We start from the raw sequence: 24,795 nt of genomic DNA on the forward strand, positions 1-24,795 counted from the left end.
ATATTCCTAGTTACGATAGTTAGTTTAAAGTTTAACTTAGACAGAGATTTCGTAGATATTACTTAGTATCGGTAACTGTATCAAATCCACGTGTCACAAATTGAACGAGAGGTCTTTTAACCAAATTTAGTCGATTTATTAACCAATTGTTATATCAAATTATCTTCTATAAGTAGATTATAGACCTAGTCAGGATTCTTAGTTTATTCTAAATTGAGATAGCAAGTTTTCGAAGCTAATCAACACTTACGAGTCCGTAGAAATACCGTTCGTGAATTCCCGCCATTTTTACACGATAGCATAAGCTTAGTGTAGTATACTGCATAATATAATACTGTCAATTAATCAGTAAATCTATTAATCTTGATAAACTTTATTGTCAATTAAATTGTATTTTTAACTCTATAAATAATATATAACGACTTAATCGTAACAAATAATTAATACATAACTATAGTGGTACACGTGATACGGAAGTTGTATAAAGGGAACACTAGATACCGAAAAAAAAAAAAAAAAAAAAATATATATATATATATATATATATATATATAACATAACTGTTTTGGGATATAACTTAAGGATTTAATTTTTGTTTTAAATTTTATTGAATTAAATTGGAATCATGACTCTGACCAGAGCAGCAAAGCAAAAGGCTCAAGCTAATGGGAGTGCTGTGGTTCAGGGGAGAACTGAGGGGGGCAGTTGCCCTCTGAATCACAGTCTATTAAAATGCACTGTTTGCTTGATGTTTGCGGAGCAGTCGGGTACGGGACATGATACTGCCAAGGGGGGGATGTCTTTGTGTGTGCACGATGTAAGGAGTGCAAGGAAATCAGGCGACAACTCAGCGTTGTTACGGGCCTTTATGAGACCTTGAAGGACAGGGTGGATGCCCTCGAAGGAAATAAATTGAGGGGCCCATCAAGCTCTCAGCTGCCCACATCAACGCCAGAGCTTGCACTTGGTCATCAGGCAACACAGGGGCAGCCCCCTAGGCAGAATGCGCTGGTCCCACAGGAACTAGTAGTTGTTGGTGACTCTATTGTCAGGGAGACGGGAAATATATTGTGTAAAAAGGATAGGTGGAACAGGACCAGGGTATGTCTGCCAGGGGCAAAGGTTGATGACGTTGTAGAGCGGATATCATCTTTTAAGGGCACAAAAGGTGATATAGTTGTACACGTTGGCACTAATGATATTAAGAGTAGGAGACCGGCGGAATTACTTAGCAAGTACAGGTCACTGTTGAAAAAAAGCCGTGAATTAGGGTTGAACTTGAAAGTGTCTGCAATTCTGCCCAGACACGATAGGAGGGAGTATATGATGAGAGCCTTGTCGATCAATTCGGCCCCGGAGGGATTGTGCAAGGCTCAAGGGGTAGAATTTTTTTCAGCCTGGACTGTACTTGTTAACAGGAGAGATTGCTTCTACAGGGATGGGATACACTTAAATAGAAAGGGTGCAAGAATTTTTGCTGATGCTGTCGAGGCAGTGTTAGGTGGGTCGGAAAACTGCTAGTTGGGGGGGATACAAGGACTAATAGATTAACAGTAGCCATTGGCAGAGGTGGAAGTGATTCTTGCACTGCTTCTATTCAAATGAGCAGAAGTCTGAAAAACAAGATGCAGGATATTTCAGAGACTGCTGGTAGTCATTGCGTTACAAGTAAACACATGGGTTGTGTTAGGGTAGCTAAGAATAGAAACAGGTGCATGTATACCTGCGTGTACACCAATGCTAGGAGTTTGGTAAATAAATTTGATGAATTTGAGGTATTGCTCAAAACATCAAAGGCAGATATTGTTGGGATATCAGAGACGTGGTGTCACACAGATATAAGTAATGCGGAACTGGAATTTGGGGAATACAATGTATATAGAAAGGATAGACAGGACAGGAGGGGAGGAGGGGTTATGCTATTAATTAAGAAACACATAAAGTCAAAGGAAGTGAAGCCAGTTGACATCGATGGACAGGGCAGTGTCGAGTCAGTTTGGTGTGACATAAGCATAGGGAAATCAAAATTGAGAGTAGGAGTGTGCTATAGGCCTAATGACTCTGATGAGTATAATAATATATTGTACAGGGAAATAGAGTGGGCCAGTAAATCAGAGAGTCTTATAATGGGGGATTTTAATTTCCCAGATATTGACTGGAATTTGTGGGTTGGTCACTCGCACACTAGCAAGGCTTTTGTGGATTTATTGGATGATTGTTTTCTACATCAGCATGTTCGTGAGGCAACAAGAGGGAGCAATACTCTTGATCTGATTATCAGTAGTGATTCTTCATGCATTAAGAACCTGCAGATAAATGAACCACTAGGTGGCAGTGATCACAGTGTGTTGAAGTGGGATTTACTCAAGGAGGTAACTACCATCAGAGGTAAAGGGAAGGGTTTTTGTTTTCGTAAAGGCGACTATGATGGTCTGAGACAGTATTTAAATTCTATACAGTGGGACCAACTGATGATGTTACCAACAGCAAACTCAAAATGGGAAGCATTCAAAGAACTAATCTTGGTGGCTACCAGGCTTTACATACCAACTAAGAAATATTGTTCAAGGTTTAGGCCTAAATGGTTGTCAGATGGACTAATGAGACATGTGGCAGAGAAGAAAAATGCATGGGATACATACAAATTAATGGGTGACATGGAAGCCTATGATAGATATAAGTTGGTCTGTAACCAAGTCACAAAGGAGATTAGGCAGGCAAAGGCAGACTACGAAAAATCCTTGGCAAAAGATGCAAAGAAAAACAGAAAGGAGTTCTTTACATACTTGAACTCGAGAAGGAAAGGGATGAATCAGATTGGTCCACTGGATATTGATGGTTCAACAGTTGAGGATCCTGCTCAGGTGGCTAACAATCTAAACGAGTATTTTGCATCTACATTCACGCATGAGGAGTTATTCAGGAAGGAGAATGATGTAGGTAAAGTAAACATTGGCAGTGAGCTGGATGATTTTGTAATAACTGAGAGGAAAGTGGAGGAGAGATTGTTGAGGATAAACATAAAAAAGGCACCTGGGGTGGATGGGATCTATCCAGTTATATTAAAGGAGGCAGCAAAGGAAGCATGCAAACCCCTAGCCATAATTATGAGAGCTTCTTTGGACTCAGGGGAGGTACCCATAGACTGGAGATGTGCAAATGTAACCCCAATTCACAAAGGAGGATCAAAGGCTGACACAAGTAATTATACACCTGTTAGTTTAACTTCTGTTCCAGGTAAATTAATGGAGGCACTGGTTAAAGAGGCACTGCAGGATCATCTAGACAAGAATTCAGTTATAGCTCAGACGCAGCATGGTTTTGTTAAGGGCAGGTCTTGCCTGACCAATTTGATTGGGTACTATGATGTAGTCACAAAAGAACTGGATGCAGGGAATAACTTTGATATTATATATTTGGATCTTAGAAAGGCTTTTGATACTGTTGCACATGGAAGACTGCTGCACAAATTGGAGCAGTGTGGCATTGGAGGCAAGCTGCTGCTATGGATAAGGGGATGGTTGAGTGGCAGAAGACAGAGAGTGGTAATCAATGGACACTGCTCAACGTGGACTAATGTTATTAGTGGAGTTCCTCAAGGTTCAGTGTTGGGTCCATTGTTGTTTTCGGTGTTTATGAATGATATTGATGATGGGATATCAAGTTTAATGTCTAAGTTTGCAGATGATACAAAGGTTGGCAGGGTCGTTAAGGACACTACTGACGCTATGCTGCTGCAACAGGATCTGGAAAGGTTGAACAGATGGGCTGAGAGGTGGCAAATGAAGTTTAACATTGACAAATGTAAAGTACTACATATGGGTAACAGTAACCCCAGAGCAATGTATCAACTCTGCGGTACTACACTGACAGTGGTGGAGAATGAAAAGGACCTGGGGGTAATTGTGCAGGCAGATATGAAGTTCTCTGAGCAGTGCAGACGAGCTGCAAGAGTAGCTCATGGTGTCTTGTCAATGATAAAGAGGAATTTTTCTAGCAGGGATAAGGAGGTGATTATTCCCTTGTATAAGGCAATGGTTAGGCCACATCTTGAGTACTGTATACAGGTCTGGAGGCCTCATTTCAAGAAGGATGTAGAGCTGCTGGAACGGGTACAGAGAAGGGCAACAAGATTAGTAAATGGAACAAAGGGTTGCTCTTACGAAGAAAGGCTTAAGTTTTGCAAATTACAGAGTCTGGAGACTAGGCACCGGCGAGGTGATCTGATAGAGGTGTATAAGGCTTTGAATGGCTTGAGCATGCTCAATGCCGATGGGATTCTTCCTCTTGCTCGGAATAATCACCTCAGAGGGCATAAATTCAAATTGAGGAAGGACGGATGTCGGATAGATGTGCCGAAATTTGCCTTTGGCCAGCGGGTGGTTGGTTGGTGGAACCGACTTCCATCACTTGTTGTTGAAGTTGATAGCCTAAACAAATTTAAAGCTCAGCTGGACAGGTATTTCGAACGAACGGAGGGGTGAAATGGGAGAGGGGTTTTTTTTTTTTTTTTTTTTTTTTTGGCTGATGCTGAATAAGCTTGCTTTCTTGCATCATATGCCTCTACTAATGCTAATGCTAATGCTAATTATGTAGTAATTATAAACCTACAGTATTTATAAATTAGTCTGAAATGAAATCAAAAAGTGGGCTGGTCAAGCTAAGGCCTGATTACAAGAATTTTCTGGCAGAGAATACAAATAAAAGTAGCAAAGATTTCTTTATGTAAACATTAGAAGCAAAGAGATGAATAGCATTAGCATTAGCATTAGCATTAGCAAAGGCACATGACACACACAAGAAAGCAAGCTTATATAGCTTCATCCAAAAAAAAAAAAAAAAAAATCACACTTATTTCACCCATCCATTTTCTGCAAATATTTGTCAAGTTCTACCTTGAATCTATTTAATCTATCAACTTCTACAACGACAGATAGAAGTTTGTTCCAGTAATCAACCACCAGCTGGCTATAGGCTAACTTCCGCACATCTATCCTACAACCGCCTTTCTTCAATTTGAATTTATGCCCTCTCAGGTGATTATTTTGAGCAAGAGGAAGAATTCCATCTGCATTGAGCATACTCAAACCATTCAAGGCTTTATACACCTCAATCAGATTACCTCACAGGTGCCTAGTCTCCAGACACTGTAATTTGCAAAACTTAAGCCTTTCTTCGTAAGAGCAACACCTTGTTCCATTCACTAATCTTGTTGCCCTTCTCTGTACTCGTTCCAACAGGTCTACATCCTTCTTAAAATGCAGCTTCCAGACATTATTACAGTACTCAGGGTGCGGCCTGACCATTGCCATATAGAAGGGAATAATCACCTCCTTATCCCTGCTAGAAAAATTCCTCTATATCATTGACTAGACACCATGAGCTACTCTTGCAGACCGTCTGCACTGCTCAGAAAGTTTCATATTTGCCTGCACGATTACCCCAGGTCCTTTTCATTCTCTACCACTGTAAGTCTGGTACCACAGAGTTGATACATTACTCTGGAATTACTGCTTCCCATATGTAGTACTTTACATTTGTCAATGTTAAACTTCATTTGCACATCTCAGCCCATCTGCTCAACTTTTCTAGATCCTGTTGCAGCAGTGTACTGTCATTAACAACCTTGCCAACCTTCATATCATCTGCAAACTTGGACATTAATCCTGATATACCATCATCAATATCATTTATAAATACAGAAAACTACAATGGACCCAACATTGAACCCTGAGGGACTCCACTAATAACATTAGTCCACGTAGAGCAATGTCCGTTGATTACCACTCTCTGTCTTCTCCTACTCAACCATCCCTTTATCCATAGCAGCAATTTGGCTCCAATGCCACAGTGCTCTAATTTGTGCAGCAGTGTTCCATGTACAACAGTATCAAAGGCTTTTCTAAAATCCAAATATATGATATCAAAGTTATTCTTTGCATCCAGTTCCTTTATGACTACATCATAGTATCCAATCAAATTTGTCAGACAAGACTTTCCCTTAACAAACCCATGCTGTGTGCGAGCTATAACTGAAGTCTTGTCTAGATGATCCTGTAGTGCTTCTTTAAACAGTGCTTCCATTAATTTCCCTGGAACAGAAGTTAAACTAACAGGTCTGTAATTACCTGTGTCTCCCTTTGATCCTCCTTTTGGATTGAGGTCACATCTGCACATCTCCAGTCCATGGGTCCCTCCCCTGAGTCTAGGGAAGCTCTCATAATTATGGCTAAGGGTTTGCTTACTTCCCTTGCCACCTCCTTTTAATATAACTGGATAGATTCCTTCCGCCCCAAGTGCCTTTCTTATGTTTATCTTCAACAATTTCTCCTCCACTTTACTCTTAGTTATTACAAGATTATTTAGCTTACTGCCAGAGTTGAATACACCTCTGGCATTCCCCTCCCTGAATAACTTTTCATGTGTGAATGTAGATGGAAAATATTGATTTAGTTTGTTAGCTACCTGAGCAGGATCATCAACAGTTGAACCATCGATATCAAGTAGATCAATCTGATTCATCCCCTTCCTTCTAGAGTTTACATAAGTAAAGATCTCTTTGCTGTTTTTCTTTGCATCCTTTGCCAAAAATATTTCATAATTTGCTTTCGCCTGCCTAACCGCCTTTGTAACATTGTTACAGAGCAGCTTATATCTATCATAGGCGTCTTAATTTATATGTATCCCATGCATTTTTCTTCTCTGTCACTTGCCTAATTATTTCATGTGACATTCATTTAGGCCTAAATCTTAAACAATATTTCTTTGTTGGTGTGAAACCTAGTAGCTTCCAAGATTAATTCTTTGAATGCTTCCCATTTTGAATTTGCTGTTGGTAACATCATCAGTTGGTAGTCACCTTTATGAAAACAAAAACCCTTCCCTTTACCCCTGATGGTAGTTACCTCTTTGAGTGAATTCCACTTCAGCACACTGTGATCACTGCCATCTAGTGGTTCCTTTATCTGCAGATCGTTGATGCATGAAGAATCACTACTGATAATCAGATATCAAGAGTATTACTCCCTCTAGTTGCCTCCTGAACATGCTGCTGTAGAAAACAATCATCCATTAAATCCACAAAACTTTGCTACTGTGTGAGTGACCAACCCACAAATTCCAGTAAATTTTCGGGAAATTAAAATCCTCCAGTATAAGAGACTCTAGTTTACTGGCCCACTTTATTTCTCTGTACAATTGCTCATCATACTCATCACATTCATTAAGCCTATAAAACCCCGCTACTCTCATTTTTTCTTTCCTATTGCTTATTTCACGCTAAACAGACTCAACATTTCATTGTCCACCCACATCAATTGGATGCACTTCCTTAGATTTTATGTGTTTTTTAACTAACAGCATAACCCCTACTCCCTTCCTGTCCTCTTTATCCATTCTGTACAAATTCTACTCCCCAAATTCCAGTTCTGCACTGCTTTTTCTGTGTGACACCGTGCCTCTGATATCCCAACAATATCTCCCTTTGATGTCTTGACTAGCACTTCAAGCTCATCGAATTTATTAACTATACTCCTAGAATTGGTGTACATGCAAGTATACATGCACCTGTTTTTATTCTTAGTTACCCCTAACACAGCCCATGTATTTTCTTGTTCCATTATGACTCCCAACAGTCCTGGAAATTCCCATTCCAGGCTGCTGCTCAATTGCATTTCAATAGAAGTAGTGCAAGAATCCCTTTTACCTCTGCCAGTGGCTACTGTTAATCTATTAGTCCTTGTATCCCCCCAAGCTAGCAGTTTTCCGACCCATCTAACTCTGCCTTGATAGCATCAGCAAAAATTCTTGCACCCTTTCTATTTAAGTGTATCCCATCCCTGTAGAAGCAGTCTCTCCTGTTAACAATCACTGACTAGGCTGAGAAAATTTCTACCTTTGAGCCTTGTACAATCACTCCAGGTCCAAATTGATCGACAAGGCTCTCATCATATACTCCCTCCTGTTGTTTCTGGGTAGAATTGCAGACACTTTCAAATTCAATCCTAATTCATGGCTTTTTTTCAACGGTGACCTGTACTTGTTAAGTAATTCCGCCGGTCTCTTACTCCTAATATCATTAGTGCCAACGTGTACAACAATATCACCCTTTATGCCATTAATGGATGATATCTGCCCTACAATGTCATCAACCTTTGCCCCTGGCAGACATACCCTGGTCCTGTTCCATCTATCCTTTTTGCACAATATGTTCCCCGTTTCCCTGACAATAGAGTCACCTGCAACAACTAGTTCCTTTGGGACCAGCGCATTCTTCCTTGGGGGTTGCCGCTGTGTTGCGCGATATTCATGTGCAAGCTCTGGCATTGATGTGGGCAGTTGAGAGCTTGATGGGCCCCCTCAATTTAAATCCTTCGAGGGCATCCACCCTGTCCTTCAAGCTGTCATATAAGCCCATAACAATGCCAAGGTGGTGCCTGATTTCCTCGCACTCCTTACATCGCCCACACACAGAGACATTCCCCTTGGCAATATCATGTCCCATTCCTGATTGCTCCACAAACATCAAATAAGCAGTGGATTTCAATAGACTGTGATTCAGAGGACAACTGCCTCCCCCTTCAGTTCTCCCCTGAGCCACAGCACTTCCACTAGTTTGAGCCTTGCGCTTTGCTGCTCTGGTCTGAGTCATGATTTCTATTCAAGTTCAATAAAATTCCAATACAAAATATAACCCTAAACTTATATCCCAATGCAGTTATAACACTATATATATGTATTTCGATATCAAAAGTTATCTCCGAGTTAGGTTATATGACTTTCTTATCCCCTGTTAACTTATATGTATTAATTTATGATGTTACGTTTGTAATGACTAGGTCGCTATATTTATTTAGTTAAAAAAGTACAATTCAGTTGACAATGAAATTTAATAAGATTAATAAATTTTACTGATTAATTGATACTACTACACTCGCCATCTAGTTTTCCTTTAAACCTTACACTAGCACATGTTGAATTGTATAACAATGGCGGCAAATTACGAACCGTTAATCTACGGACATTAGGTATTATTTACTTTCCAAATCGCACTATCTAAATTCAAAATAAACCTGACTAGGTCTATAAGCTACTTATAGAAAATTAGTTAATCTAACAATGAAGTCAATAAAGTGGCTAAGTATAATTAAAAACTTTTCGTTCACAAAACCTGTCCACACGTGGATTTGATACTAAGTAATAACCTACAAAATCTCTATCTAAATTCAATTTAACCTTTGTCTGCTAGATATGAATGATCTAACTATTGATGACCCTTTTCATCAATAGTTAAACCTGAAAAACTGAATGGTATTTTGTATCTTCATTTACATGAGGAATTTTTAGGGATATGAATGCTAGAAGTATATCAAATTACAGGGCACTAAATTGTCAAATTAAAAAGCACTAAATTAAATATCTTGTAGCTACATTTTAAAAAAATCAATTGGGATCTATCCAATTGTCCAGGTGCTTTATTTGTGTACTGTATATATAATAGGCAGGAAAAGAGGTCAGCAAACCTTTAGCCATCATTATGTGAGCATCCCTCGATTCAGATTTACAGGAGGGCCCAATGGACTGTAATGGACTGAAGATGAGCAGATGTATTCCAGATCTGCAAAAGGGAAATCAAAAGGTGGAGTGCAAAATTATAGACCTATAAGCTTGACTGTTGTTCCAGGGAAAATAATGAAGTCACTAATTAAAGAAGTATGCAGGACTGTCTAGACAGGAGTGGAGTCACAGTATGGGTTGGTCAAGGGGTGATTCTGTCTGAGCAATCTGATTAGATACTATAATGTAGTAACAAATGGACTGGATGCAAAGAATAATTTTGGCAGAAATTATTCTTTCTTGTTGAATTTCAGAAAAGCTTTTGACACTGTTTCACATAAAAGACTGCTGTACAAATTATAGTGTGACACGATGGGCATGTTACTACTGTGGATAAAGGAACAGTTGAGTGGAAGAAGACAGAGTGTTTATCAGTGGGGGACTGCACTTTTTTTAGACTGTTGGTGTTAGTCGTAACACTTCAACTACTATAATGGTAGCTGAAGTGTTACGAAATGCTAATATGGAATTTGCATTTTAATATTACGAAGTTCTGATATGGAAGGATACGTTGATAAAACATTCTTCAGTAATTAAAAGTGATCTATCAGGGATGTGATTAACAAGGAAATTAAAAATCCAAAACTTCATATAGTAACATGAGGAGTGTTGTTAATAAAAATGACAACGGGATCTCCTAGGTTTGCAGATGCTCATATAAAATATAATAATGAAATTTGGTGTCACTATGATATGGGGGGTGATCAATTTCATTTTGGAATATACAGCATATATAAGGACAGTGGGGAAAAAGGAGGTGTTATTCTTCTGATTAAAAGCTATTTCATTACATTCAGATAGAGGCGCCTCCGTAGCCAGGTGGGAAGGAGCAGCAGTGGGTAGCACACACTTCTTCATTAGACCGGGGTTCGAACCTGTTACCACCATATACGGAGGATGCGGAAAGGTCAGGGAATGACCACCGCATATTCCCGGAGCAATATGGCCTTAGTTGCTTAAGCTCCTAAAAACCAAAATAACAAACAAACATTCAGATGGCACCCTGATTCACAGCAGTTTCAGTTAAGCATAGTTCTATCTAGTAATTCTTTGCAAGTTTATACAAATCAGAAAAAAAAATATAAGAAAAAAAAAAAAAACACTACACCACTCATCTAGTCATTCCATCTAATAATATATCTAATTCTCTCTTAAATTTATTCAGTCTACCCATTTCAACAACTACAAAAGGTAGTGGTTCGTTTCTACAATTAATTATTCTCTGGCTGATGGCAAATCAGCCAAAGAGTAATTATTTGTTGGAAGAAACATCTTTCACACATCTATCCTGCAGCCATCCTTTTTTTCAGTTTAAATTAGCTGATGGGCCCCTCATGATGACTCCCTGTGCTGGGAGTCATCATGGAACAAGTAAATACATGGGTTCTGTTAGGGCAACTAAGAGTAAGAATAGGTGTATGTATACACCAATGCTAGGAGTACAATAAATAAATTTGATGAATTTGAAGTGCAGGTCAAGACATCAAAATTGGATATTGTTTGGATATCAGTGACGTGGTACCACACGGATATAAGCAGTGCAGAATTAGAATTTGGGGAGTACAATGTGTACAGAAAGGATAAACAGGACAGGAAGGGAGGAGGGATTATGCTGTTAGTTAAGAAACACACAAAATCTAAGGAAGTGCATCCAATTGATACAAAGGGTACTAGGAAAGTTTTGCAATACAGCTTTGTTTATTTAATTTTTTCAAAGTAATTTCCTCTACATTCAATACACCTCTCCATCCTCCGAAACCAATCTTTAAACCAGTTCTGCCAAGTTTCACTAGGGAGTAAAGCACACTCGTTGTCCCAAGCCCGTAGAAGATCCTCATCACTGGAAAACCGCCTCCCTTTTATCTTCATTTTCACATGCGGGAACAGTGCAAAGTCGCAGGGAGCAAGGTCTGGACTGTAGGGAGGGTGCTCGAGAAGTTTCAGTCCTGTCGTGGTCAAATATTCGGTGCAGGCTTTGGCGCGGTGAGCTGGAGCATTATCGTGATGGAGGTACCAGGTGTCCATTCTTGACTTTGGCCGCAGGTTCTTCATAGATCCAATGACTTTAGGCAGGCATTGTTCAGTATACCACTTAGCTGTGACTGTCTTCTGCGTGTCCAAAACGACACGTTCCACAATTCCACTCGATTTGAAAAATACAGCTATCATTTTCTTCTTTACAGATCGGGATTTTCTGACAATTACGGGTGTGTCGTCATCATCAAAGACCCAAACTTTGTTTTGAGCCTTGGTCGGCAGATCGTAATAGTACAGCCAAGTCTCGTCACCTGTCACGATGTTGTTCACATACCGAGATTGTCCCTTATCAAACTTTTTTAACATCTCCCGGCACCAAGTCACACGTCGTGTCATCTGCTCTTCAGTCAGTTGATGCGGCACCCAGAGAGAACAAAGTTTCTTCACGTGCAAATGATCTTGCAGAATCGAACGAATTGCTGGTGCATTTAGGCCCAAAGTATCCTCTATCTGTTGGTAGGTCACTCGCCTGTTTTCGTCAAGCATTTTCCTCACAGCAGTAACGTTTTCCTCCGTAACTGACGTTCGTGGCCTTCCCGGCCTCTCAGAATCCTCCAGAGTGAAATTTCCCCTTTGGAATTCTCTACACCACCTGAATATCGTTGTACGATGTGGACAATCATCATCTAGTGCAAGAGTCATTTCTTCTAAGCACTGGTCTATGGTTAAACCACGCACGAAATTATACCGCAAAACTGTCCTTATCTCATTTCGTGACCACGATGCCATCGCAAGCACTTTACACTCTCACTACTAATGAATAACTGAGCCCATCGACTTGGCGCGGCGGCTACTATGCACGTATGAACATGTCTCAACATGCAGCAACAAGCAGCTTCCTGTGATTCATTGTTGCGTCATATTGCAAAACTTTCCTAGTACCCTTTGTATTAGTGGACAATGCAATGTTGAGTCTGCTTGGTGTGAGATAAGCACTGAAAATTGAAAAATGAGAGAAGGTGTTTGTTATAGGCCTAATGAATCTGATGAGTGTAATGAGCAATTGTGCAGAGAAATAGAGTGGGCCAGTAAATCAGAATGTCTTATAATGGGTGATTTTAACTTTCCAGATATTTACCGGAACTTGTGGTTTGGTCACTCGCACACTAGCAAGACTTTTGTAGATTTCTTGAATGATTGTTTTCTTCAGCAGCATGACCGAGATGCAACCAGAGAGGGAATAATACTCTTGATCTGATTATCAGCAGTGATTCTTCATGCATTAAGAATCTGCAGATAAAGGAACCACTACGTGGCAGCGATCACAGTGTACTGATGTGGGATTTACTTAAAGATTTAACTACCATCAGGGGTAAGGAGAATGGTTTTTGCTTTCATAAAGGTGACTACGGTTGTCTCAGAGAGTTTTTAAATTCGATTCAGTGGGAACTGTTGATGTTACCAACGGTGAATTCTAAATGGGAGGCCTTCAGGGAATTAATTTTGGAAGGTACTAGGCTTTTCATACCAATTAAGAAATATTGTTCAAGGTTTAGGCCTAAATGGATATCAGATGAATTAATGCGACTCATGGCAGAAAAGAAAAATGCATGGGATGCACATAAATTATCAGGCGACACAGAAGCCTATGGCAGATGAGTGTAATCAATCACAAAGGAGATTAGGCAATCGAAGACAGATTACGAGAAAAATCTGGTAAAGGATGCTAAGAAAAACAGTAAGCACTTCTTTACTTATATAACCTCTAAAAGGAAGAGGACGAATCAGATTAGTCCACTTAACATAGATGGTTTGACTATTTATGATCATGCTCAGATAGCTGGTAAACTGAATGAGTATTTTGCATCTACATTCACACACGAGGAGTTATTCAAGGTGGGGAATGCCAGAAGTTTATCTAACTCTTACAGAGAGCTACATGATTTTGTAATAACTGAGAGTAAAGTGGAGGAGAAATTGTTGATGTTAAACATAAGGCACCTGGGATGGATGGGATCTATCCAATTATATTAAAGGAGGCAGCAAAGGAAGTAAGCAAACCTTTAGCAGTAACTATGAAAGATTCCTTGGAATCTTGGGAGGTCTCCATGGACTGTAGATGTGCAAATGTGTCCCCAATTCACAAAGAGGGATCAAAGGGTGATACGAGTAATTACAGACCTGTTAGTTTGACTTGCGTTCCAGGGAAAATAATGGAGTCACTGATTAAGGAAGTGATGCAGGAACATCATGACAAAACTGCAGTTATAGTTTAGACACAGCATGGGTTTGTTAAGTTGAAGTCTTGTCTGACAAATTTGATTGGATACTCTGATGTGGTGACAAAGGAATTGGATGCAAAGAATAATTTTGATATCATGTGCTTGGATTTTAGGAAAGCTTTTGATACCATGGCACATGGAAGACTACTGAACAAACTGGAGCAGCATGTCATTAAGGACAAGTTGCTACAATAGATAATAGGATGGTTGAATTGGAGAAGACAGAGAGTGGTTATCAATGGACACTGCTCTTTATGGACTAATGTTATTAGTGGAGTCCCCCAGGGTTTGGTGTTGGGCCCATTGTTGTTTTCAGTATTTATCAGTGATATTGATGAAGGAATGTCAGGGTTAATGTCTAAGTTTACAGACAATACTAAGGTTGGCAGGAATGTTAACAACAGTAATGACAGTACACTCTGCAATAGGATCTGGAAAAGTTGAACAGATGGGCTGAGAGGTGGCAACTGAAGTTTAACATTGACAAATGTAAAGTACTGCATATGGGTAGCAGTAACCCCATAGTACCATATGAACTGGGAGGTGGAGAATTAAAAAACCTGGGGGTAATTGTAAAGTCAGATATGAAGTTCTCTGAGTGCAGATGGGTTGCAAGAGTAGCTCATGGAGTTTTGTCAATGATATATAGGAATTTTGCTAGCAGAGACAAGGATATTGTCCCCTTGTATAAGGCAATGGTCAGGCCACACCTTGGGTACTGTATACAGTTCTGGAGGCCTTATTTTAGGAAGGATGTAGAGCTGCTGAAATGAGTGCAGAGAAGGTTAACGAGATTGGTGAGTGGAACAAAAGGTTAGTGCTACCAAGGAAGGCTTCAGTTCTGCAAATTGCAGCTTCTAGATTGTAGGCACCACCTGTGAGGTGATCTCATTGAGATGTATAAGGCCTTGAATCAATTGAGCAAGCTAAATGCCAATGGGATGCTTCCTCTTGCTCAGATTACTCACCTGAGGGAGCATAAACTCAAATTGAGGAAAGACAATTGTAAAATAGTTGTGCGGAAGTTTGCCTTTATCTAGCGGGTGATGGATTGTTGGAACAAACTTCCATCTGTTGTAGTGGAGGTGAGCAACTGAAATAAGATCGAGGCAGAACTCAACAAACATTTGGAGTGGATGAAATGGAAAGGGTGTTTTTTTTTTTTTTTTTTTGGCTGATGCTATATAGACTTGCTTTCTTGCATCATATGCACTGATAATGCTAATTATGTCCCCTTGTGTGCATTGTCCGAAAAAGAGTAATAATACCATCAATGATATCATTAATTGGTTCCTTGTGATGAATGGTTGAACATTTGTTGCAATTCATCAACAGCAATTCTAATTAGGCATTTGGTTTCAGAAATCTGAGAAGCCTTAACTCCAATTTTAGCAGATTTTGAAGGAATTTACTGTAGTAAGGAATGCACTTTACACAGTTTTAAATTTTCAAATTATATTTAGATTCGGTCCAAGAATTATAGTAAGTAGATATAACTCATAACCTTATAATAGTTTTATCCATGTGTGATTTTATAGATTAAAATATTTTTGTTATAATTTTTTTTTTATCATTTTGTGTGTGTTCTTTGAATGAAATTTGCTATGTTTTTGCATTGTTTTATTACATCAGACGAAGAAGATTGCCGTTTTGACTCAGTAACTATTTATAATGGTAACAGTGCATCTTCAAGTTCATTGGGAAAATACTGTGGAACGAGTGTCCCTGGTCCATTCTCTTCTGAAACTTACATGCTTATTGTATTCGAGTCTGATCACACATTAAATTTTAAAGGTTTCAGGGCTACTTACAGAAAATCAGGTATGTGATTGTTATTTAGTTCTTAAATAATGTTTGGAAATTTTATTTCATTTTGTACAGAACTTTTACCTTATTTCCATAATCTCCTCCTTCAGGGCTGCTTTAGGAAATTTGGCTGCCCTCTGCTAATAACATAACGTTCCCCCCCCCACCTTATAGTTGATGGAATACATGTTTTAGTGAGCAACATTAAATATTTATTTTAAAAGTATATATAGATTTTATTGTTTATAAATAAAAAACCATGAAATTCTTATCAGAACAATAAAATAAATATATAAAAAAACACAAAATAAGAAAACACCCTGAAAGGCTGATGCTTTTGAGTACCAGCCTATTTAGCTCAGCAGTTAAGGTGGCACTGCTATCGTTGTATCTTCATTCTGGAATCAGCATTCATAACTTGGGTATAATTCCATGTTCAAGATCTAAAAAATTCCTGCATGCCTAACAGCCACGGCATGGCCAATATACATGCACACACACACACACAAACCATTAAGCAATGGCCAAGCTGTTGTGAAATGAGACAGTTCAAGGCAGTGTGCAATTTTTGTCATCACCTGATGTGATACCATAATTATGCTTAATAGAGGAAGAAGTGGCCAAATTATTTTAGCATCTAGTACCAAGCAGTATGCACTAGTAGCAGTAGATGGAAAATGATGCAAGAAAGCAAGCTTATACAGCATCAGTCAAAAAAAAAAAAGAAAAGAGAACAAAAAAAGCAGCTTGTCTGCACGGCTAAGAAAACTTCATATCTGACAACAAAATTATCCCCCCAATTCTTTTTCATTTTCTGTTACCATGAGTATGTGTTATAACTACTGTTATAACACATACTCCTGTGTTATAACTACTGCTGTCCATATGTAGTATATTGCATTTGTCAGCGTTAAACTTCAATTACCAGTTCTCAACTCATCTACCTAATTTTTCTAGATCTTGTTTCAGTAGCATATCCTGACTACTGTGATTAACTGCCATGCTAACCTTCATATCAATTGTAAACTTAGATATTAAGCTTTATATGCCTTCATCAATATCATTAATAAATATAGAAAAGAAAAATGAGCCCATCACTGAACCCTGGAGAATTTGCTAATAATATTAGTCCAAGAAAAGTAGTGCCAATTATAATCAATCTCTGTCTTCTCCCACTCAACCATCCTTTTATCAATAGCAGCAATTTGTCCTCCATGTGCAACACTATCAAAAGATTTTCTGAAATCTAAGTATACGACGGCAAAATTATTTTTTATATCTAGTTCCTTTGTTACAGTGTCATAGTATCCAATCAGATAGGACAGATAAGATAACCCCTTAACAAATCCATGCTGTGACTGCAGTATAACTGCATTCCTGTCTAGATGATCCTGTATTACTTCTTTAACCAGTGAATCTGTTATTCTCTCTGGAACAGAAGTCAAGCTAACAGGTCTGTAATTATTCCTGTCTTCCTTTGATCCAGCTTCATGGATTGGAGATACATTTGCACATCTGCAGTCCATATACGAATCCCGTGTTGGTCACATAATCATGGAAATAGAGGATCAAGGCAGAACTAGACAAACATTTGAAGCGAGTGGATGGATGAAATGAGAAGGGGGGGGGTGTGTTTTGTTTTGTTTTTTTTGCTGATGCTATATAAGCTTGCTTTCTTGCATCATGTGCCCTGACTAATGCTAATGCTGAATAGGTTTGCTTTTCTCTTTTACTGCATCATTAACTCTAACTGGCTAGATCCTATGTATCACAGGTTCCCCTTTTTACATTTAGCTTCAACAGTTTCTCTATCATTTTCCTCTCAGTTATCACAAAATTATTCAGCTCCCTCACTTCTGGCATCCGTATATCTAAAAAATTTCTTGTGTCTGAAGGTAGATGGAAAATACCCATTCAGTTTGTCCACAACCCAAACAGGACCATCCGCAGTTAATCCATTCATATCTATGTGATTCAGCCCCTTCCTTCTATTTACACATATAAAGCAGAAGTACAAACTGACTCATCAACCCAGCACTATCATTTTTTGCCAGAGAATTCTCTTTTTAGCTGCCTTAGCTTGCCTAACCTCTTTTGTGACTTGATTGCAGAGTAGTACAATACAAATACAAATGGCTACAGTATATTTACTGTAGCCATTTGTATCACCTAATAATTTATATACATCACATGCATTTTTCCTTGCTGCCAAGATTCTCATTAGTTCATGTGACATCCATTTAGGTCTTTGGCTTGAATTGTATCTCTTAGTTGGCATAAAAAGCCTAGTCGCTTTCATGATAACATCACTAAATGCTTCCCTTTTAGAATTTACTTTTGGTAACTTCATCAGTTTGTCCAACTGCATAGAATTTAAAAACTGTCTGAGACACCTTTAGGTAAACTAAATCCCCTCCCCTCCCCTTCCCCGTGACAGTAGTTATATCTTTAAGTAATTTTTTTTTTTTTTTTTTTTTTTTTTTTTGTTATTTGTGGGCCCATCGGCTACTGTGGCCATAATGTACCTCCCAAGGTTTATCCACTACTCTGATCCAAGCCTGAGGCGGGATTCAAACCCGCGACCTTTGGGTTGCCAGGCAGGCACTTTACCCAGCCGGCTAGCCCGGTTGGATTTAAGTAAATACAACATCAATATATCATAATCATTGGAACATAAAAATTAGAACATAAAAGAGCACCTAGTCCTCTTTTATGTTCTAATTCTGTGATTAGAACATAAAAGAAAAGAGAAATCAATATTTTTGATCTGCATAATCAGATCAAAAATATTGCTTTCTCTTGTGATCTCTCTAATGTGGTATAGGAAACAATTGTCCCATAAATCCTCAAGTCTTACTGTCATGTGAGTGACTAACCCACAAGGTCCACTCAACAGCTGGTAAGTTATAGTCCCCCATTATGAGACATTCTGATTTACTTATATATTTGTACACTTGTTTGTTATGGGCTCCTCCGTAGCCAGGTGGGAAGGAGCAGCAGTGCGTAGCACATGCTTCTTGATTAGACCGGGGTTCCAGCCCGTCACCACCAAATACGGAGGATGCAGAAAGGTCAGGGAATGACCACCGCATATTCCCGGAGCAATATGGCCTTAGTTGCTAATGCTTCTAAAAACCAAATAACAACAACAACTTGTTTGTTATACTCATCACAGTCATTGTGCCTATCACACATTCTTATTTTTATTTTTTGAGTGCTTATGTGATACCAAACTGACCCATCATTGCAGTGACCACCCATGTTCACTGGATGCACTGCCTTAGATTTTATGTGCTTCTTAATTAAAAGTATCATTCCCTTCCTGTCCTATCTGTCTAGAATTTGAATACAGAGAGTACACATTGTACTCTCCATATTAAAATTCTTAATACCTTATAATTTATACACTATGTCTCTGATATCCCCACAATGTCTACATTTGAGTTTTTTATCATTACTTCAAATTTATTCAATGTGCTCTAGTATTAGTGTAACTGTTTTTATTCTTATTAAACATAGCCAGTGGTGAGCTATAGTGGGATTGTGAGAGCCCATTCTTAATTTTTTTGAAAATTTGTGAGCCCATTGTTAAGACGATCATTTACTTTACAAATGAAATACAGAATTCAATTATTGAGTATCCAGAGCCCAAACGATGGTTGGGTGAGTGGAGCCTCATCCCCAGCATTTTAATGATGCAATCAATCAGTTATATATTTTAAAATTGCTTCATTTTTGATTTTAATACATTCGGACTGCTGTTTAATGAACTTCTTTAAAACGAATTTTTTTGATTCCCCTTGGAAATTACAAAAAATAGTTTCCGTTGAACAAAGAAAATTTCCATATAAAGAATAGATCATGAGAGAACTTTGTAGGCATTGTTCTCGTCTCTGGCCTTTAGGCAATTTAAGTACTTAGAAAGCAAAAATTAAGGGTGAAAGGGATTACTGTTTCACACTGTTAGTGGTGTCCATAAAACCTATGCAGTGACATACCGAGCAGTCGCACTAGTCAATATGCTTTCCATAGTCAGGTCAGAGGATTAAGAAGATTCCTGACATGGATAATAGCCTCTGGTCAAACTGGGTTCCCATTCCCCTTTACTCCAGGAAACGGGCATCTGTTTTTCAGAGAATAAGTGATCCATACCTTCCAGTAAATTTCTCGTGTCTATGTTTACATGGTCACAGTAGCTGAATATTCGTGTGATTCCGATATTTTGCACAATATTCAAAGAACGAGTGGCAGTAGCAATGTAGACGAAAGGGGGGGAATTGAGGCAACTAAGATATTATACAAACTTTACGAAGATGAAATGTTGGCAGATTTTGAAATTTCGTCAATTTGAAATTTCACTGAATACAAAATGTTCTAAAATATAATGGCATACAGCCAATAATTAAAAAAAAAAAAAAAAAAACTGTATGCATTACAGAATGGTATAGAAACTCTCTTTTTTTTTTTTTTTTTTTTTTTTTTTATGAAAACCCCAAACACGAAAGGTATTAGAACCTATAGTACTTAGTACCGTGCTTGGGTTGGAGATTGAGAAGAGGAAAGAAGATATTTGTTGACATTAAACTTGAACTTCTGTAGACCGTCATTTTCAGGAAATACATATGAAGGAAGATTGTTCCAGAAAACAGCAGTAAAATGAATAAACGAGGAAGATGAAAAGTTGGTTCTCTGAGTTTGAAGTTGGACAGTAAATGGATTTGTCTGGTGGTAGCACTTTTTGGACTGTTTTGAAAGAGAAAGCGGGAATTATAGAAGCCAATTCAGAAGAAAAGTGCCCATGGGAGTATCTGTAGAAAAGGCATGCAGCAGAAACAGAGAGTGGAGAGACTGAGAGAGGTTTTGGGAGCACCGCCCCAGATGTGGGAACAATATTCCATGGTAGGGCGGTTTTGCGATTTGTACAGAGTGAACAGCTGTTTGGAAGAAAAGTAACACTGAGAGCGAAAGAGAAAACCAAGTTTTTTAGATGCAGAGGAAGCAATATTTGTAATGTGCTTGTGCCAAGAGAGATTAGAAGTCAGGGTAATCCCTAAAAGAGATGTATCATTTTGCCTAGAAATTGGAGTGTCACCAAAGATAACCATAGGAGTAGAAGAATCCTTTTTACAAGACATAAGACAAGACTGAGTTTTAGAAGGATTGAAATCAACTAAGTTGTCTTTGTCTTACCTGGAGATCGGCATTTAAGGAATTGGTGGCTAATATTCGAGAAGTTTAAGCTGATTGAGCAGGGCAAGGTTTTTCAAAATGGAAAGTGGAATGCAATATGCTATCGTCGGCAAAACTATGTATAGGGTTTCCAGTAAATGGAAGAAGTTCATTAATATACAAGAGGAAAAGAGTGGGGGAAAGAACTGAACCTTGGAGGACACTAGCATTTTTGTAGAAGTTAGAAGACAGAGAGCCATCTACCATCACCCTCAGTGAGCAATCAGAGAGAAAACTAGATGAACAATTACAAAATACAGTTGGCAGACCATAAGATGGAAGCTTATTTAGAAGACCTTTAGGCCAAACATGATCAAAACCTTTGAGATGTCAAGAACAACTTTATGTGTTTCACCAAACTTTTTCCATTGAATTTGTCCATAAACTGGTAACATAAGCCAGAATATCACCAGTGGATCGACATTGATGGAATCCATACAAGCAAACGTTGAACACACGGAAGGTTTCTAGGTAGTTTAAGAGTTGGCGGTTAACTGCAATTCTGCCCAGACACGATAGGAGGGAAGTATATGATGAGAGCCTTGTCAATCGATTCGGCCCTGGAAAGATTGTGCAAGGCTCAAGGGGTAGAATTTTTTTTTAGCCTGGACTGTACTTGTTAACAGGAGAGACTGCTTCTACAGGGATGGGACGCACTTAAATAGAAAGGGTGTAAGAATATTTGCTGATGCTATCCAGGCAGTGTTAGGTGGGTCGGAAAACTGCTGTCTTGGGGGGGATACAAAGATTAAAAGATTAACAGTAGCCACTGGCAGAGGTGAAAGTGATTCTTGCATTGCTTCTATTGGAATGAGCAGAAGCCTGAAAAACAAGATGCAGGATATTTCAGAGACTGCTGGGAGCCATTGCGGTACAAGTAAACACATGGGTTGTGTTAGAGTAGCTAAGAATAGAAACAGGTACAGGTATACTTGTGTGTACACCAATGCTAGGAGTTTAGTAAATAAATTTGATGAATTTCAGGTATTGCTCAAAACATCAAAGGCATATATTGTGGGGATTTCAGAGATGTGGTGTCACACAGATATAAGGAATTCAGAACTGGAATTTGGGGAGTACAACATCTACAGAAAGGATAGACAGGATGGGAAGGAAGGAGGGGTTATGCTATTGGTTAAGTAACACATAAAACCCAAGGAAGTGAAACCAGTCGACATCGCTGGACAGTGCAGTGTCGAGTCACTTTGTTGTGACATAAGCATTGGGAGATCAAAATTGAGAGTAGAAGTGTGCTTGTTAACAGGAGAGACTGCTTCTACAGGGATGCGATACACTTAAATATAAAGGGTGCAAGAATGTTTGCTGATGCTATTGAGGCAGTGTTAGGTGGGTCGGAAAACTGCTAGATTGGGGGGATACAAGAACTAATAGATTAACAGTAGCCACTGGCAAAGGTGAAAGTGATTCTCCCACTGCTTCTATTGGAATGAGCCGCAGCCTGGAAAATAAGATGCAGGATATTTCAGAGACTGCTGGGAATCATTGGGTTACAAGTAAACACATGGGATGTTTTAGGGTAGCCAAGAAAAAGAACAGGTGCATGTATACTTGCGTGTACACCAATGCTAGGAGTTTAGTAAATAAATTTGATGAATTTGAGGTATTGCTCAAAACATCAAAGGCAGATATTGTGCGAATTTCAGAGACGTGGTGTCACACAGATATAAGGAATGCAGAACTGGAATTTGGGGAGTACAATGTCTACAGAAAGGATAGACAGGATAGGAAGAGAGGAGGGGTTATGCTATTAGTTAAGAAATACATAAAATCCATGGAAGTGAAGCCAGTCGACACCACTGGACATTGCAGTGTCGAGTCAGTTTGGTGTGTCATAAGCATTGGGAGATCAAAATTGAGAGTAGGAGTGTGTTATAGGCCTAATGACTCTGATGAGTATAATAAGAAACTGTACAGGGAAATAGAGTGGGCCAGTAAATCAGAGAGTCTTATAATGGGGGATTTTAATTTCCCAGATATTGACTGGAATTTGGGGGCTGGTCACTCACACACTAGCAAGGCTTTTGTGTATTTATTGGAGGATTGTTTTCTACATCAGCATGTTCGGGAGGCAACTAGAGGGAGTAATACTCTTGATTTGATTATCAGTAGTGATTCTTCATGCATTAAGAATCTGCAGGTAAATGAACCACTAGCTGCAAGTGATCACAGTGTGCTGAAGTGGGATTTACTCAAAGAGGTAACTACCATTAGGGGTAAAGGGAAGGGTTATTGCTTTCGTAAAGGCGACTACAATGTACTGAGACAGTATTTAAATTCTATACAACTGGGACCAACTGATGATGTTACCAACAGCAAATTCAAAATGGGAAGCATTCAAAGAACTTATCTTGGAAGCTACTAGACTTTACATACCAACTAAGAAATATTGTTCAAGGTTTAGGCCTAAGTGGATGTCAGAAAAACTAATGAGACATATGGCAGAGAAGAAAAATGCATGGGATACATACAAATTAACATGTGACACAGAAGCCTATGATAGATACAAGTTGATCTGTAACCAAGTTACAAAGGAAGTTAGGCAGGCGAAGGCAGATTACGAGAAATATTTGGCAAGGGATACAAAGAAAAACAGCAAAGAGTTCTTTACATATGTAAATTCTAGAAGGAAGGGGATGAATCAGATTGGTCCACTTGATATCGACGGGTCAACTGTTGATGAACCTGCTCAAGTAGCTAACAAACTAAATGAATATTTTGCATCGACATTCACACATGAGGAGTTATTCAGTGAGGGGAATGCCAGAGGTGTATTCATCTCTGGCAGTAAGCTAGAGAATCTTGTAATAACTGAGAGGAAAGTGGAGGAGAAATTGTTGAGGATAAACACAAGAAAGGCACCCGGGGTGGATGGGATCTATCCAGTTATATTAAAGGAGGCAACAAAGGAAATAAGCAAACCCTTAGCCATAATTATGAGAGCTTCCTTGGACTCAGTGGAAGTACCCATGGACTGGAGGTGCAAATGTGGCCCCAATTCACAAAAGTAATTATAGACCTGTGAGTTTAACTTCTGTTCCAGGAAAAGTAATGGACGCACTGGTTAAAGAAGCACTGCAGGATCATCTAGACAAGACTTCAGTTATAGCTCGGACACAGCATGGTTTTGTTAAGGGGAAGTCTTGCCTGACCAATTTGATTGGATACTATGATGCAGTCACAAAAGAACTGGATGCAGGGAATAACTTTGATATTATATACTTGGATCTTAGAAAGGCTTTCGATACTGTTGCACATTTAAGACTGCTGCACAAATTGGAGCAGGGTACCATTGGAGGCAAATTGCTGCTATGGATAAAAGGATGGTTGAGGGGGAAAAAAACAGAGAGTGGTAATCAATGGACACTGCTCATCGTGGACTAATGTTATTAGTGGAGTCCCTCAGGGTTCAGTATTGGGTCCATTATTGTTTTCTGTATTTATAAATGATATTGATGATAGTATATCAAGCTTAATGTCCAAGTTTGCAGACGATACGAAGGTGGGCAGGGTTGTCAAGGACACTGTTGACACTGTGCTACTGCAACAGGATCTGGAAAGGTTGAGCAGATGGGCTGAGAGGTGGCAAATGAAGTTTAACATCGACAAATGTAAAGTACTACATATGGGAAATAGCAGCCCCAGAGCAATGTATCAACTCTGTGGTACTACACTGACAGTGGTAGAGAATGAAAGGGACCTGGGGATGGTTGTGCAGGCAGATATGAAGTTTTCTCAGCAGTGCAGACAAGCTGCAAGAGTATCTCATGGTGTATTGTCGATGATATATAGGAATTTTTCTAGCAGGGATAAGGAGATGAATATTCCCTTATATAAGGCAATGGTCAGGCCACACCTAGAGTACTGT

The 24,795-nt window shown here is 39.0% G+C and overlaps 1 protein-coding gene across 1 annotated transcript in view; it reads left to right on the forward strand.

Annotated features, from left to right (window-relative positions):
* Nucleotides 1-24,795, forward strand: part of LOC150088287 (cubilin-like) — a 1,623,406-nt gene that overhangs the window by 1,266,643 nt on the left and 331,968 nt on the right. Inside the window, exon 37 of the mRNA XM_090370104.1 lies at nucleotides 15,507-15,695. Within this exon, the coding sequence (XP_090226230.1) occupies nucleotides 15,507-15,695 (189 nt within the window). The remainder of the gene's footprint in view (nucleotides 1-15,506; nucleotides 15,696-24,795) is intronic.

The sequence above is a fragment of the Mastigoproctus giganteus genome, chromosome 3 (genome assembly GCF_048544385.1).
Source record: "Mastigoproctus giganteus isolate SK-2022 chromosome 3, ASM4854438v1, whole genome shotgun sequence".
NCBI lineage: Eukaryota > Metazoa > Arthropoda > Arachnida > Uropygi > Thelyphonidae > Mastigoproctus > Mastigoproctus giganteus.